Genomic DNA, 16,053 nt, shown 5'->3' with positions numbered 1-16,053 from the left:
CAGAGAGGTGTGGACACTGCCAAGCACATCATGAAAACCAGCCTCCCTTCATGGCCTCTTGTCTATACCTAGCTGTATCAGTAAAGCAGCCAGCAGAATCAAAGACCCCCACCCTGGGCATTCATTGGGCGGAAGATACAAAAGCCTGAAAGCATGTACCACCAGGCTGATGGACAGCCTTCTGCCCTGCCGTTATAAGACTATTACGTAGTTCGTAGTTCGTTAATACCATAAAGTTGGACTCTAGACCTCACAAACTCCGTTATGATCTTGCACCTTATTGTTTAACCTGCACTGCACTTTCTCTGTAACCGTTACGCTGCATTCTGCATTATTATTGTTTTACCTTGTCCTGTTTCAGTGGCTGTGTAATGATTTGATCTACATGAACAATATGAAAAACAAACTTTTCATTGTTTATCGATACATATGACAATTAACCAATTCGTTTTGCAGTGAAATCGCCGAATGGCCTGTTCCGTTTTGTATTGCTCTATGACTTTATAGCATAGGGCTTCCCCCAATTTTTTTTAATATGCCATTCACCGAAGAGCTGAACGACCCCGCGCCGCGCAACTCCCAACAGTGGGCGAGTGCGGTTGGCTGACGTCGGGGGCGGGTTTGATGACGTCACCAGAAGCCCCCCCTCACGGTGTTTGTCAGTGACGTATGACAACATAGGGCGATGACGTGGGTGTGCGCAGTCAGTGCGCTCAGCGCAGAGCAGAGCGGAGCATTGTCCGCTGCCTCGCCGTCCTTCCGTCTTCCTCACCCACAGCCCGGGTTCATGTCGGCCAGGTCTCCGGTCGGCCTGCTGCTAATATTCGGCACCGCCACCGTCTGCCTGTACCTGCTGTCCAGAAATCTGCCCCATGCCTCGTACGGGCGGGAGCCAGTGAGCGAGGAAGAGAGCCAGGAGCACAGGTAGGCCCCGGGGTCCCGCGGCTAACGGATCCGCGTTCGGCTGGTCGGTCAGGTAGCATCCGCGTAGGGCGAAACCGGCTTAATGCTTCAGGACGGCGACCATTCTTCTCCAAGCCCACTGGGCTGTAAGAATCCCTTTAAGCAGTTTGTGGTCAGATCTGAGATCTGTTCGGTGACTTAAATTCCCGAACTTTTGGATATAGACAGCAGGGAGTGAGTGTGTTTGTTTACTCCCTCCGTAAGGTGACACTTAAGATGAGGTGTCGCCAACCATGCGATCTCGAAGCGTCCCTGGAACAGGAGCTCTGTTGTTTCCTATCTCTTATTATTCTTTTTATTGTTTCAAATATTGCTTGAGCTGATACATGGATAGGAATGGTGCAGATGGATATGGGGTAAATGCAGGGGTGAGTTCAGATGGACTAATTGTGCTGAAGGGCAATTGTGCTGTGTTTTATGACATGACTAAATTTGTGACCTAGTTATTATCTTCCTTGCAACTGTATCAAAACTTAGTTAAAGCTAATTAAATTCTTGAAAAGGTTATGCTATTCCTGAAGGTTCTGGAGTGTCCACTGTGAGTTGGTGGGAACGTTTCAGTATTTGGTATTACATTCTTGCTGTTACATTCGTCTGTAATTTTTGTTGACTTATCTATTGCTTTTCAAAAGGCTGATTGCTGTGAGCTGACAACAGCCATCCTAGACTGCAAACTTGTTTTTTTTTAGCAATGGGCAGGAAATAAAAGCAAGAGTTAACCCAGAGTGTAGGTATGTTGTGAAGTAAAATCATATTCCAATCAGCAAATTGCATAATGGTGTTGGAAATTTTTTTTTGCCTGAATAATTTTTATCTTGGCATTACTTCACTTCATTATATAGTTGCAGGATTTGCTATTTTTATGTCAGCTTCAACTGCCAAGGTAATTGCAAGGGTTGTTATCTTCCATCCAGAAAAGGCTTTTTCTCCATAAATGATGTTGTCATTGATGGTTCAGCAAAATATAATCTTAATTAAGGGAATAGTTTTGCACTGTGTCCCATTGAATCGAAAGGTGCCAGCAAGACAATTAGACTTTGTCCTTTCAAATTTCAGTTTTATCTGGAGAGAGTCCGACACTAGAGTGCTAAGTTATATGCAGGTCTATCACCTTCGCAAGGGATGATACTGCTGGGCAATAGGTCTTCTGTTTTTCTCTTGTATATTAAATTTCTGGTGGGACTAATTGCTTTCTAGAAAGTGGTGGTGAGTTGCTACTGTAAAAGTTATTACCCTTCTACAATTAGGCTCCCAAACCAGTGTGGATATCTTCACTCACCTCAACTCTGAACTGGTTCCAGAACCTAACTGTCTAACATTCGTGTTCTCAGTTTTATTTACTTATTTTGTATTTGCACGGCTTGTCATCTTTTTCACATTGTTTGTCAGTATTTATGTGTAGTTTTAATAGATTCTATTCTATTTCTTCTGGAAGAAAGTGAATCTCAGGGCAGTATATGGGGACATCTACGTGCTTTAATAATGAATTTATTTTGAACTTAAACTGCTACAGCCATTCTGATAAAGGCATTCCCGCAGTACAGTCAGGTGCTGAGTCCAGGATTTAAACCCAACAAAATTCAAAGAAAAATTTCATTATCAGAGTTTATGCATGTCAACGCACATAACCCTGAGATTCTTTTTCTATGGGCAGAATTAGCAAACTTATAGAACAGTAACTGTAAATATGATCGATGGATGGCAAACTGTGCAAATATAAATAAATAGCAATAGATAACGAGTATGAAATAACAAGATAAAAGTCCTTAAATGAGTGTAGTTATCCCCTTTTGTTCAAAAGCCTGATGGTTGAGGGGTAGTAACTATTCTTGAACTTTGTGTGAGTCCGGAGGCACCTTTACCTTCTACCTGATGGCAGCAGCGAGGAAAGAGCATGGCCTGGGTGGTGTGGATCTTTGATTACGGATGCTGCTTTTCTATGATACCATTTCATGTAGGTGTGCTCAATGGTTGGGAGGGCTTTACCTGTGATGTACTGGGTGAATCCACTGCATTTTGTATGATTTTCCACTCAAGAGGTATTGGTGTTCCCATACCAGGCTGTAATGCAGCAGTCAGCACACGTTCCACCTCACATCTGTAGGAGTTTGCCAAGGTTTTCAATGACATGCTGAATCTCCACATACACCTGAGGAAATAGAGGTGCTGTTGTGCTTTCTTCACAATTATATGATGGGTCGGGGTCAAGGATTGCCTGTCAGGGATCAGGAAATCAGGGTATTGTACAACCTGGATCGGGGAGCCTGCAGATGGTGATCCTCCTGTCCTTGGTGATAGAAGTGACAGGATTCTGGGGTGCTGTCAGAATAGTCTAGGTGAGTAAAGGCAGCACTTCATCATAGCGTCAGAGTGCCACAGCACAGAAAAAGGCCTTTCAGCTCGTGTACTTGATACTGAACTGTTGTTCTGCCTCATCTCATGTTAGCATTCATTTAGAGAGGACTAGAATATTAAAACAAAGATCTATTGCTAAGGCTTTATAAGGTGTTGGTCAGACTACGTTGAAGTATTGTGAGCAGTTTTTGACTTGTTACCTAAGAACGGATATCCAAAGGAGGTTCATGAGAATGCTCTAGGGATTGAAAGGGTTAATGAGTAAGGAGTGTTTGATAACTCTAGGCCTGTACCTGCTGAAGTTTAGAAGAATGAAGGGGACCTCATGCGGTCCTATCAAATATTAAAAGGCCAAATAGAGTCGACGTGGAGAGGAGTTACGAGCTGGTGTACCTAATAAAGTGGCCTCTGAGTATGTATTTTTTACAAGTACACTTGTCTTTCTAATTCAATACAATCTCAGCCAATTAATATTCCTGTCTGAGATTAATAGGGTGCAAGTTCAATAGCAATATAAATTAGTTTTATTTTTAACTAGCTGTATTGTAGAAACTTTGGACTCTTTGAATGCCTTTCAAATGTGTAGTATTTCATCATTCAGAAGATGGTCTTGATCTGTCAAATACAGTGCATTTTCACACAACAGTCAGAGCATGTTCTAGCTAAAAGCTAAGGCATTAAACTTGGGCAGCCCATGTGCAATCTGAAATTTTAAGCAGCTGTAGGGTTTATTAAGGAGCTGCTTAAGGGCCTGACCAATTACTGGCAAAAATATTTAAGTTTTCAGTCACCTGCCTCTGCATTGTACTTCAGTAATGCTCCTGCTTCTATGCTTTTGTGAGATAGTTACATTTCTCTTTGATTTAGGAGGCTGTCCATGTCAGTCCACTGACCTGGAGTTCATTGTCAGCTCACTGATCATTCTCATTTTCTCCTGTTTTTTCTTGTAAGCAATTCTTCCTACATCCCTTTCAATTCTCCCCTGGGATATGGTGTCCCTGGCAAGACCAGCATTTACTGAGTATTTTTTATCCATTTCTCATTGCTTCTGAGAAGGTGTGGTTCTGTTTAGAATTGTTGCGCTCTTTATGCCAACATTGTTGATGAGAAGTGCCGTGATCAGAACCAGCAATGAAGAAAAGCACTGATACATTTCTATATCAGGATAGTATAGGACATGGAGGGGAGACAACAGAAGTTTGTCCCCCACACAATTTGGTTGTTTTGTCTGTTCTTGTGTTTAGATTTTCATTGATTCTATTGCATTTCTGTTCTACTATGAATGCCTACAAGAAAATGAATTTCAAGGTAGTATGTGATGATAAGTATGTGCTTTGAATTTTGACTTCCCCATCCAATTACAGTTCCCTAATGGTGAAGGTTACATGCATGAGAAATGACAGTGAAAATTCCTTGATGAACTCTATAGTGCATTTCGATTTGACAGAGGCTCCATACTTTGGCCACATGCCCTAGTGATAAAATGAGAGCATGTTAGGGTAAAGGAGGGTCTGCCAACCGAGAAGACTGCAAAATTCAAAAGGGCGAATAATGCAAGACTGAAGGTGCTATCTTTAAATGTGCGTAGCATTTGGAATAAGGTGGATGAACTCGTGATGCAATTAGAAATTGGTAGGTATGACGTTGTGGACATCACTGAGTCGTGGCTGAAAGAAGGCCATAGTTGGGAGATTAACATCGAAGGAAATACTTGGTATCGAGAGGACAGACGGTGTGGTTCTGTTGGTGAGAGATGAAATTGCATATTTAGAAAGAAGTGACACAGGGTCCGAGAATGTTGAATCTTTGTGGGTGGAGTTAAGAAACTGCAAGGGTAAAAAAGCCATTATAAGAATCATGTATAGGCCTTCAAATAGTAGCCAAGATGTGGGGTTAAGATTGCAAAGGGAGCTGGAAAAGGCATGTAATAAGAGTAATGATACAATTGTAATGGGGGACTTCAATATGCAAGGAGATTAGAAAAATGAGTTTGGTGTCAGACTGCAACAGAGAGAATTTGTTGAATACCTCTGAGATGGCTTTTTAGAGCAGTTTATGTATGAGCCTACTTGGGGAAAGTCTATCTTATTGTGTAGTAATCCAGATCTTATTAGGGAGCTTAATGTAAAAGAACCCTTAGAAGGCAGTGATCATTATTTGATTGAAATCAAACTGCAATTTGAGAGGGAGAAGCATAAGTCACATGTATCACAGTGGAATTAAAGGAATTACAGAGGTATGACAGATGAGCTTACCTAGGTGGATTGGAGGAGGATACTGCCGGGAATGACAGCAGAGCAGAGAAGGCTGAAGTTTTTGGGAATAGTTCACAAGGCGCAGGATAAATGTGTCCCATGGAAGAAGTTGTTCTCAAATGGCAGGGGTAGGCAACCATGGCTGACAAGGACTGCATAAAAGCCAAGGATAGGGCATACAGGGTAGCAAAAGTGCGTGGGAAGTTGGATGATTTCCCATTCTTTGGGGAAGTAAGTGAATGTTGTTTACTTCGATTTTCAGAAGGCATTGATAAGGTGCCACACATGAAGCTGCTTAACAAGATAAAATCTATTGGCATTAGAGGAAAGATTCTAGCATGGACAGAAGTTTGGATGACTGGCAGGAGGTAGCAAGTGGGAATAAAGGGACCTTTTCTAGTTGGCTGCCAGTGACTAGTGGTATTCCTCAGGAGTCAGAATTGGGACCATTACTTTTCAAATTGTTTGTCAGTGATTTGGATAATGGAATTGATCATTTTTGGGCAAAGTTTGTGGATGATACGAAGATAGGTGGAGGGGTAGGTAGTGCTGAGGAAGCAATGCGACTGCCTCAGGACCTAGACAAATTGGAAGAATGGGCATAAAATTTGGCAGATGGAATACAGTGTTCGGAAAGGTATGATAATGCATTTTGGTAAAAGGAACAATAGTGCAGAATATTATCTAAATGGGGAGAAGGTTCAAACATCTGAAGTGCAGAGGGACTTGGGAGTACTCGTGCAAGACACCCAGAAAGTTAATTTACAGGTTGAGTCTGTGGTAAAGAAGGCAAATACAATGTTAACCATATAACCATATAACAATGTTGGCATTCGTTTCAAGAGGAATAGAATATAAAAGCAAGGAGATAATGTTGTGTCTTTATAAGATACTAATCAGGCTGCACTTGGAGTATTGTTAACAATTTTGGGCCCCATATCTCAGAAAGGATGTGTTGTCATTGGAGAGAGTCCAGAGGAAGTTCACAAGGAATATTCCGGGAATGAAGGAGCATTTGGCAGCTTTGGGCCTGTACTCACTGGAATTTAGAAGAAAATTAGAAGATCTCATTGAAACGTACTGAATGTTGAAAGGACTATGTAGGGTGGATGTGGAGAGGATGTTTCCTCTGGTGGGGGTATCCAGAACTAGAGGGCACAGCCTCAAAATTGAGAGATAATGTTTTAGAACAGAGGTGCAGAGGAATGTTTTTAGCCAGCGAGTAGTGAATCTGGAATGCACTGCCACAGACTGCGATGGAGGCCAAAACCGTGGGTGTATTTAAGGTGGTGGTTGATCATTTCCTAACTGGTCAGGGCATTGAAGGATATGGCGAGAAGGTAGGTGTATTGGGTTGGCTGTTCCTGTGAATTATGGTCTTGTGGGTAATGTTGAATTTCTGGAGTACTGTTAGAGCTGAATTCTTCCAGGTGTTTCATGGGGATCTATTCTGGGAACCTTGCTCTTTGTGATTTTTATAAGTGACGCAGATGAGAAAGTGGAAGGGTGGGATAGTGTAGAATATTATTGGAAGTTACAAGGGGACATTGATAGGTTGCAGAGCTCTCCTGAGAAGTGGCAGTTGGAATTCAATACCGAAGAGCACAAAGTTATACACTTTGGAAATTTGAACTTGAAAGCAGAATACAGGGTTAATGGCAGGATTCTTAGTTAGTGTGGATGAACAGAGATTTTGCGATCCATGTCCATAGATCCCTCCAAGTTGATGGGGTGGTTAAGGAGGCGTGTTGGCGCTCGTTAGACAGATGATTGCATTCAAGAGCTGCAAAGTAATGCTGCAGCTCTAACATTCTGGTCGGACCACTCTTGGAATATTGTGTTCAGTTCTGGTTGCCTCATTGTACTGTAGAAAGGTTGTGGAAGCTTTCGAGAAGGTGCAAAGGAGATTTGCCAAGGTGCTCCCTGGATTAAGAGCATGTCTTGTGAGGATAGATTAAGCAAGTTTGGGAGTGAAGGATAATGAGATGTGATTTGATAAAGGTGTTTAAGATGACAGGAGGCATTGATAGAGTGGACAGCCAGCACCTTTTCTCAGGGCAGCAATAGCTAGTATGAGAGGACATAATTTTAGGAGAAAAGTAGAAGAGGTGTCAGAGTGCTAATTCCATGGAATGCAGTGCCGGGGTGATGTTAGACAGAGCTACGTTCGAGACATTTAAGAGACTTTTAGATGGGCACATGTACAAAAGAAAATGGAGGGATATATGGAAGGAAAGGGTTAGATGGGCATAACATTGTGCGGCAAAGGGTCTATACCGTGACTGCTCCGTCTTCTAACCCCTTCGTTTACCATGAGGCACTTCAAACATTTTGAAAGATTGGGTGTAGAGAGACAAAAGGACATGTGGAATTACAGGTTTTCCACATAAAGCAACAAATGAATCTTGAAGGTTACATTTCCTGGAGATGCTGATCAAGCTGCACAAAGTAGTGATTAGCATTGATATCAAAGCAGAAAGTTAGAAATGGTCTTCTCCAGTTGCTCACCGAAGCTCTTAATCTTGAATGAAGGGGGAAATTACATTATCATTGTAAATGTTATGTGGTAAATGGATCAGAATAGGCTGCTGCAGGGAGGAAATAATGTAGACAGAAATTGGATTAAATGTGAAATTTCAGAATTCACAACCAGGTTGAATAATACCGGCATATGTCGTGAAAGTTGTTAATTTTGTGGCAGCAGTACAAAGCAATACATGATAAATTTACCAAAAAAATGGAATTGCAGTAAGTGTATATATGCATATTAAATAGTTAAATTAAGGTAAGTAGTGCAAAAACAGAAATTTAAAAAAAATGCAGAGGTAGTGTTCATAGGTTTAATGTTCATTTAGAAATCAGATGGCAGAGAGGAAGAAGCTGTTCTTTAATCGCTGAGGATATGCCTTCGGGCTTTAGTACCTCCTCCCCAACTGTAACAATGAAAGGAGGGCATGTCCTGGTTGGTGGGGGCCCTTGATGATGGAAGCCGCTTTTTTGGACACTGCTTCTTGAAGATATTTTGGATATTATGCGTGCTAGTACCTATGATGGAGCTAACTAATTCTACAATTTTTTGATCCTGTGCAGTAGCCTCCCCCACGCGCCCCCCCCATATCAGACGGTGATGCAGCAGTTCAGAATGCTCTCCACAGTACAGCTGAAGAAGTTTTCATGTGTTTTAAGTGACAAACCAAATTTCCTCAACCCTCAAGATTTTAGTAGCTAACAGCTGAAAAAATTAGCTTGAAATATAGCAGCATATGTATTAACATAAAGTGAGTACATATCAGTTGATTTGGAGATGCAATAATATGCTTTCCAACCTGAGATCCAACACTAGTCCTTGCTATATTGTGCCTTTAAGACCTTCCATGTGTCTTTAGATACCTTGCAGGCAATAAATTACTATTGTTAATGAAGTACCTCGACAAACTGAATTAATTTTTGCGCAGCAAGTTCCTTAATGAGTACAAGTTAATTAACCACTTGACCTTTTTTTGGTGTGGTGTTGATTTAGTAATGAATATTTTACCTGAGTGCATAAAGAATTCTTTCATGCCAGGGGATCTTTTATAATTAGCTGGACAGGCATGTCTGTGGCTTAATGTTCCATCCATTCTGTTTCTAAACTGGCTTCTTATCCAATTAACACACATAAAAGTTGCTGGTGAACGCAGCAGGCCAGGCAGCATCTCTAGGAAGAGGTGCAGTCGACGTTTCAGGCCGAGACCCTTCGTCAGGACTGACAAAGGGTCTCAGCCTGAAACGTGGACTGCACCTTTTCCTAGAGATGCTGCCTGGCCTGCTGCGTTCACCAGCAACTTTTATGTGTGTTGCTTGAATTTCCAGCATCTGCAGAATTCCTGTTGTTTGCATTTCTTATCCAATTAATATGTTTTTATCGTTAATTCCAATTGATTTTGTTTCATGTCCTTTAGAACGTTATCAAAAGATTATTGAAAGTATTTTAGAAGTGATCATTTATCTGCAGCAATGAAGATTTTATTTTGTTAAACTAGATCTTTCCTCTCAAGAGATTGCTTCTGTAAATGAGCACTCAGTGACCACTTTAAATGCCTCCATACCTAATAAAGTGGCTACTGAGTATATATTCATGGTCTTCTGCTGCAGCTGTAGTCCATCCACTTCAAGCTTTGACAGGGGGTGTTCAGAGATGCTCTTCTGCACACCACTGTTGTAACACGTGGTTATTTGAGTTGCTGTCATCTTACTCTCAGCTTGAACCAGCTTAGCCATTCTCTTCTCCTCTCTTACTAATAAGGCCTGCAGAACAGGCACTCACTGGATGACTTTTGTTTTTCATAACATTCTCTGTAAACTCCAGAGACCAGGAGATCAGCAGTTTCTGAGATACTCAAACCACTGTCGAGTACCAACAATCATTCCATGGTCAAGGTCACATAGATCACATTTCTTCCCCATTTTGATATTTGATCTGAAGAGCAACTCAACCTCTTGATCATGTCTGCATTGAGTTGCTGCCATGTGATTGGCTGATTAGATATTTACATTAACAAGCTGGTGTATTGGTGTACCTAATAAAGTGGCCACTTTGTCATTGATATTGGGTGAAACGTTTTGAAGACGTGAACTATTATACACTTCACCTTAAATGGTTTCATTTGAACCTCACCTCCTAACTTGCATGATTTCAACCTTATTTTCATATTTCTTCATGGCATAGAAGTAGGTGTTCAGCCCATTCAGCCTGTCAATTGAACAATCCCACTCCCCACAGGTAATCTTTCTCAATAATCTATTCTGAAATTCCCATCAACCCCCCCCCCACCAGATTTTACCATTCAAAGGTTCATTTTATTATCAAAGTATGTATGCAGAATACAACTCGGAGATTTGTCTTCTCCAGCTACCAACAAAAAACACAAAACCATAGAAGTAGTTGAGTAGTTGAAAGACATTAAACACCCCCACACAAGAAAAGAAAAAGAAACAAAAATTTGCAATCTCCAACCCCCCCCCCCCCCACACACACACACAGACAAAAGCCAACCGATCACCCAAACCTCCAGCTCGCCAATTGGCAACAAGACTGGTCAAGAACACAGAAAAAAACATAGAACTGAAAGAAGCGAGTGTGAACTACAGTCCAATCCATAAGTCGCAGAATTTTGATAACATCCTAATAGCATACTAATAGCAATTCATATTAGCCAATTAACCTACAAACCTACATGTCTTTGAGATATGGGAGGAAACCAGAACAGTCATTGGAAGAACGTGCTGACTGGAGGTCAAGACTGGACCTTGCTGGCCAGTGCTGTTGGAATTACGGCACTGATTTTCTGCTGTTTTCCCTGTGCTGAAAGGCTTTTAATATTTCTGAATTAAAATAGTGTCTTGTAGAAAAGCTAAACATTTTCTTTTGTGAATTGGATGAATCTACAAATGAATTACATGTACTTGAATCCTGTTCAGGATCGATCATGAGCTGGGTCTTTTTTTGCTTTCCACAGATCATTAACGTTTCCATCTGATCTTGAAGAGTTACGAGCAATAGCTGGATTGCTACATTCATACAAAGCTCAGCACTCAAGCTATGTACTGTTACTGTTCTGCAGTGCCTACCTCTACAAACAAACATTTGCAATCCCTGGCTCCTCCTTCCTGGCAAGTATTCAACTCTAACAACATAACCAACTGTGGTCTTTTTTAAAATGTGTAGTGATCAGTGACTGTGCAAATGAATCAGAGGGTTTTAGAATTGTAAATAAGAATTTACAGCATACAAATAATTTTTCTTTGTTATCTTAAATTCATATTCATTAGTTACTGCCAAAGGGAAAGGGCTTTCCCAGTCACCCTAATTATGCACCACCATTAAATCTCCCCTTGGATATACCCACTGAAAAACAAGGAAATTAATATTAGTGAGGTTCTGAGTCTAGTAGATTCTACTGCAAACATGGAGGCAATTTTTGGCTAAAACTTACCAGTTTCCCTGGCATTACTCGGATACGATTGCAATACCTTCTGTTTTCAAAAGTAAAGTTTGTGTACTTTATAAAACAAAGTTTATTTTGTTAAAATAAAGAATTGTCTTTGAATGCTTATTAGTACATGGATGAATTGGGATCTAGGTTTTAATTGACATCAGTATTAGCCTTGTATTGATTAATTGAAGAATACCATGGATTGTTAAGGTAAGGGCTTCACTGTTTCCAAAGCAACTGAGGAGCTGTGTAATTTGCCTCCTTAAACTTCTTGCTGAAATCTCCCGCCAAAAGCAATTTCTCCTCAAATATAGCCACTCTCAAAATAGCATTATAGGCTCTCCAATATTCGGTGGAAACTTGAGAAACAAGTTTGTGGAGAGGTCACATAGTTTAATTATAACAGTAGGGGATTTTAACTTTTCAAGCATTCATTTTTCTTTGGCAACATTGGTTGTTTGCCAGTCTTTGTGTGTAATTTTTCATTGATTCTATTGTATTTTTGTTCTACTGTGAATGACTGCAAGAAAATGAATCTTAGGGTAGGTAGTATGTGGTGACATATGCATATTTTGATAATAAATTTTAAGCTTCAAACTTTTTTGTGTAAAAGAAAGTGCTTCCATGAAGATGAAATTGAATTATAATTTAAGTAGAAAAGCAATTTCATGGTTCAACAAATTCCAAGTTGTTTTTGAATCAATTTTCTAAGCGATTCCCTCTGGCTCTACATCATCATAATTTCTGCTTTTTCCTCTAGCATAGACGTGAGATGTTATTCCCCTTGACCAACCCACCTGCCCCTCAATACCTTCTCTACTACTGTTTGTTCTTTCTTTTCCAGTTCTAACAGTGTGTCCCAGATTAGAAACATTAACTGATTCCTATTTCCATAGGTGATTCCTGGCTGGCTGAGTGCATATGCACTCTCTGATCTATTTCAGAGCAGCCAGTCATGCAAAGTTTATAAGACAGATAGCCGGTATCTTTTTCTCAAGGTTGAAATGTCTAACACCAGAGGGCATGCATATAAGGTGAGAGCTGGTAAGATGAATTGAGACGTGCAGAGCAAGACGCAGAGAGTGGTGGGTGGCTATAATTTGCTGGAGACAAATACAATGGAGATGATCAAGAGGATCTTAGATACCTTAGGCACATGAATATGCAGGAAATGGAAGGATATGGACATTGTGTAAGCAAAAGGAATTAGTTTAGTTGGGCATTTGATTAATTAATTTAGCATGACAATGTAGGTCAGAGGACCTGTTCTTGTGCTGTTTTGATCCATATTCTATGTTATCGAATGACAGGCAGTCAGTAGGATTACTTGCAATTTTTCTTTTCAGACTCAAGTTGTAACAAGTGGAACGAGCCAAGGATAGGTTCTCAGTCCTTAAATAAAGCAACTCCAGTTACATATTGTTCTTTTCAACAGTTTTATCGCTTTACAAGTTCAGGAAGAACTGTTTAATGCCATAAGTTGTTGAAGAGCCAATGTTGAAATATTACACAAGAACATGACAATTTTCACCTAGTTCTATTTTCAGATTCAATGATGGAACAATTTACCATTTCATCCCTTTACTAGGAGTAACATAGTGGATAGATAAATATGGTACAGTGTATAAGACACGGATGGAGCCAAACTCCACTCGTAAAGACAGGACTGAGAGAATTTGCCATGTTGTAGGGTGATGAGAGGTGGCATGTGAACAAATCTTTTTGGAACCTGGCGGGAGACAGATTCAAATTTTCAAAATTTCAATAAATTGTTTAATTGCTGGGAGGTTTTTACCATTCACATTAGAATTTCAGAGGCATGAATACAGGATAAACAAAATTATTGCGCTTTATTGTCTGTCCATTAGAAAGATCGCTGCATGAACATGCAGTCTGGTATTCCCTGAACCTAAAAAGCTGTCTGCCTGGGAATAAGATGTAGGAGGAGAATGAAGCCATTTAAATTATCGAGTCTGTTCTGCCATCCCATCATGACTGATTTAATATGCTTCTAAACCCCTTTCTGCTGCCTTCTCTCCATAACCTTTGATGCTCTTGCTAATCATGAACCTACCAATCTTCAATTTAAATACACCTAATGACTTGACCTCCACAGCCACCTGTGACAATGAATTCCACGGATAAAGGTTTTTGATTCCTTCAACACTGGTTGTGTTTACGTACTGGGGCCTCTGTGAAGCTTCTATCTCATTTTACCCTTTATCTTTGTTAGTAGAGTTATAGAGTAATATAGAACCAATACTGGCCCTACGATCCAAACAGTCCATGCTGACCACTTTGTCCACCTGGCTAATTCCAATTTCCTGTGTTCAGCCTGTTATCCCTCCAAGCCCCAGCCCTCATGTACCTCGCATTTACCATGTACCAAGTAATCCATTGTACTTGTCTCAATCACTTCCTCTGGCAGCTTGTTCCATATACTCACCACCCTCTGCACGAAAAAGTTGTCTCTAGGTCTCTTTTAAAACCTTACTCCTCACCCTAAACTTGTACCCCCTAGTTTCGGACTCCCTGCCCATGGCCTTATTTTATTTAGTTAGAGATAAAGCCCTTCCAACAAGCCCATGCAGCCCAATTAACCTACTAACCTGTACTTGGAATGTGGGAAGGAACTGGAGCACCAGAGGAAACCTACGAGGCTGCAAGGAGAATGCACAAACTCCTTATAGGCAGTGGTGGGGATTGAACCCGGGTTATAGGCACAGTGCTAACCGTTAAGCTACCATGCCGCTGGTGTTCTGGAAAACTTTCTGGTGAGGTTAGTTATTCCCTGGCAGCAGGTTAATTAGTCTCTGCTCATCCAACTTCCTCGTGAACTAATTTTGCTGTCATCTTCTGCAGAATATATTAGCAGGTGCGTTGTTTGGACCATGGCTGGGCCTCGCATTGTGTTGTATTCTAACGGCTATTGGAGCAACTTTCTGCTTCCTGCTGTCTAGGGTGTATGGCAAACAATTTGTGGTACGACGATTTCCTGACAGACTCGCAGTCCTGCAGCACAAGGTAAATAACGTCAATTCCCTTGTGTTTGTACTGGAGTATTGTATACTCAGAATCTCTGAAGGATTTGACATTTTATGGATTTTGATCAGAATTGGAGGCAAATGTCATAGCTTTTGTTTGTGTGTGTGTGTGTGTGTGTGTAGCTTCATTCTACAGGTGAAAATGAGATAATTGAAAATTTTATCTGTGAGAGTTAAATATTTAGTAAGGGAACAGAAACAATTGCATTGTCCTGACCAAGTAGCTGAGACTTGTTATCCACAAGGCAGCATGTTCAATTGTTCTCCCTCATTATTGGCAGTGTCCCTTTTGTCTTGGAGTGGGTGTTGAACCAAAAACTTTAGTGTGTACAGATTAATTTCACGGACTAGGAGCCCTGTTTTAAAATTAGTGCAAAGTCACAGGACAGGAGTATTTTCCTCAGTGTTGAAGGCATTTGTGTCTTGGCCATATGAAAGGCTATAAATGCTGTGGTCAGTTGTAGTTTTTACAAATGGGACAGATCTTGATTAGTAAGGGCATCAAAGAGCAATGTGACTTCCGCATTGCTAATCGGGGCTAGTATCACAGCTACAGAGAGGGACGATATTGTGAAGGGATCATCCACAGAGATGAATGGAAGTTAGAAACAGAAAGGGAGCAATCACTCTAATGGGAGTATACTATAGATTCCCCCCCCCCCCCCACACACCCACACAGCAACTGGGGCACTGAGGAACAAGGGAGTAGGCATATTATGTGAAGATACAAACATAACATGGTTGTTGTCATGGATGACTTTAACTACCCTAATATTGGCACCACCTCAGTGAAAGAGGTTTAGGTAGGACAGAATTTGTGTGTCCAGGAAGGATTCTTGACGCAATATGTAGACAGGCCGACCAGAGGAGAGACCCTACTGGATCTGGTGCTAGGCAGTATTCCTGGTCAGGTGAGAAATTCTTGGAGGATTAGCGTTTCAGACGCAGTGACCACAATTCCCTAATCTTTACTTTGGCTTTGGATATGGAGCAGATGGTGTGGGGAAGTATTTAATTGGGGAAAGGTGAATTATACTATTAGGCAGGAACTTGGGAGCATAAATTGTGAACAGATATATTCAGGGAAACGCACAACAGAAATATGGAGATTGCTTAGGGAACACTTGCATGGTGTTCTGGGTAGGTTTGTCCCATTGATGAAGGGAAAGGTTGGCAGGATGAAAGAACCATGGTTGACAAGATACGTGGAACACCTAGTCAAGAGGAAGGAAGAAGCATACTTTAGGAAGCCAAGATCAAGCAGGGCTCTTGAGAGTTACAAGGTAACGAGGAAAGAGTTTAGGAAGGGTACGTGAAGAGCAGGAGGCTGACTAGAATGAGGGTAGAACTGATCAGGGATATAAGAGGAAACATTTGGAGTTGGAGGAGGTAGAGAAGGTCCTTGATGAATACTTTGCTTCTGTATTCACCAGTGAGCAGGAACATATCTAGTTTAAGAAA

General features: G+C 41.0%; 1 protein-coding gene across 1 annotated transcript in view; it reads left to right on the top strand.

Annotated features, from left to right (window-relative positions):
- The first annotated feature begins 693 nt into the window (after positions 1–693).
- LOC140199334 (transmembrane protein 41A-like) overlaps positions 694–16,053 on the top strand; it is a 29,041-nt gene continuing 13,681 nt past the window's right edge. Inside the window, exons 1-3 of the mRNA XM_072261196.1 lie at positions 694–924; positions 11,072–11,225; positions 14,411–14,572. Coding sequence (XP_072117297.1) covers positions 788–924; positions 11,072–11,225; positions 14,411–14,572 — 453 coding nt within the window. The 5' untranslated portion in view covers positions 694–787. The remainder of the gene's footprint in view (positions 925–11,071; positions 11,226–14,410; positions 14,573–16,053) is intronic.

The sequence above is a fragment of the Mobula birostris genome, chromosome 6 (genome assembly GCF_030028105.1).
Source record: "Mobula birostris isolate sMobBir1 chromosome 6, sMobBir1.hap1, whole genome shotgun sequence".
NCBI lineage: Eukaryota > Metazoa > Chordata > Chondrichthyes > Myliobatiformes > Myliobatidae > Mobula > Mobula birostris.
Note: the sequence above shows the minus strand (reverse complement) of the source record. Positions and strands in the feature narration are given on the sequence as shown.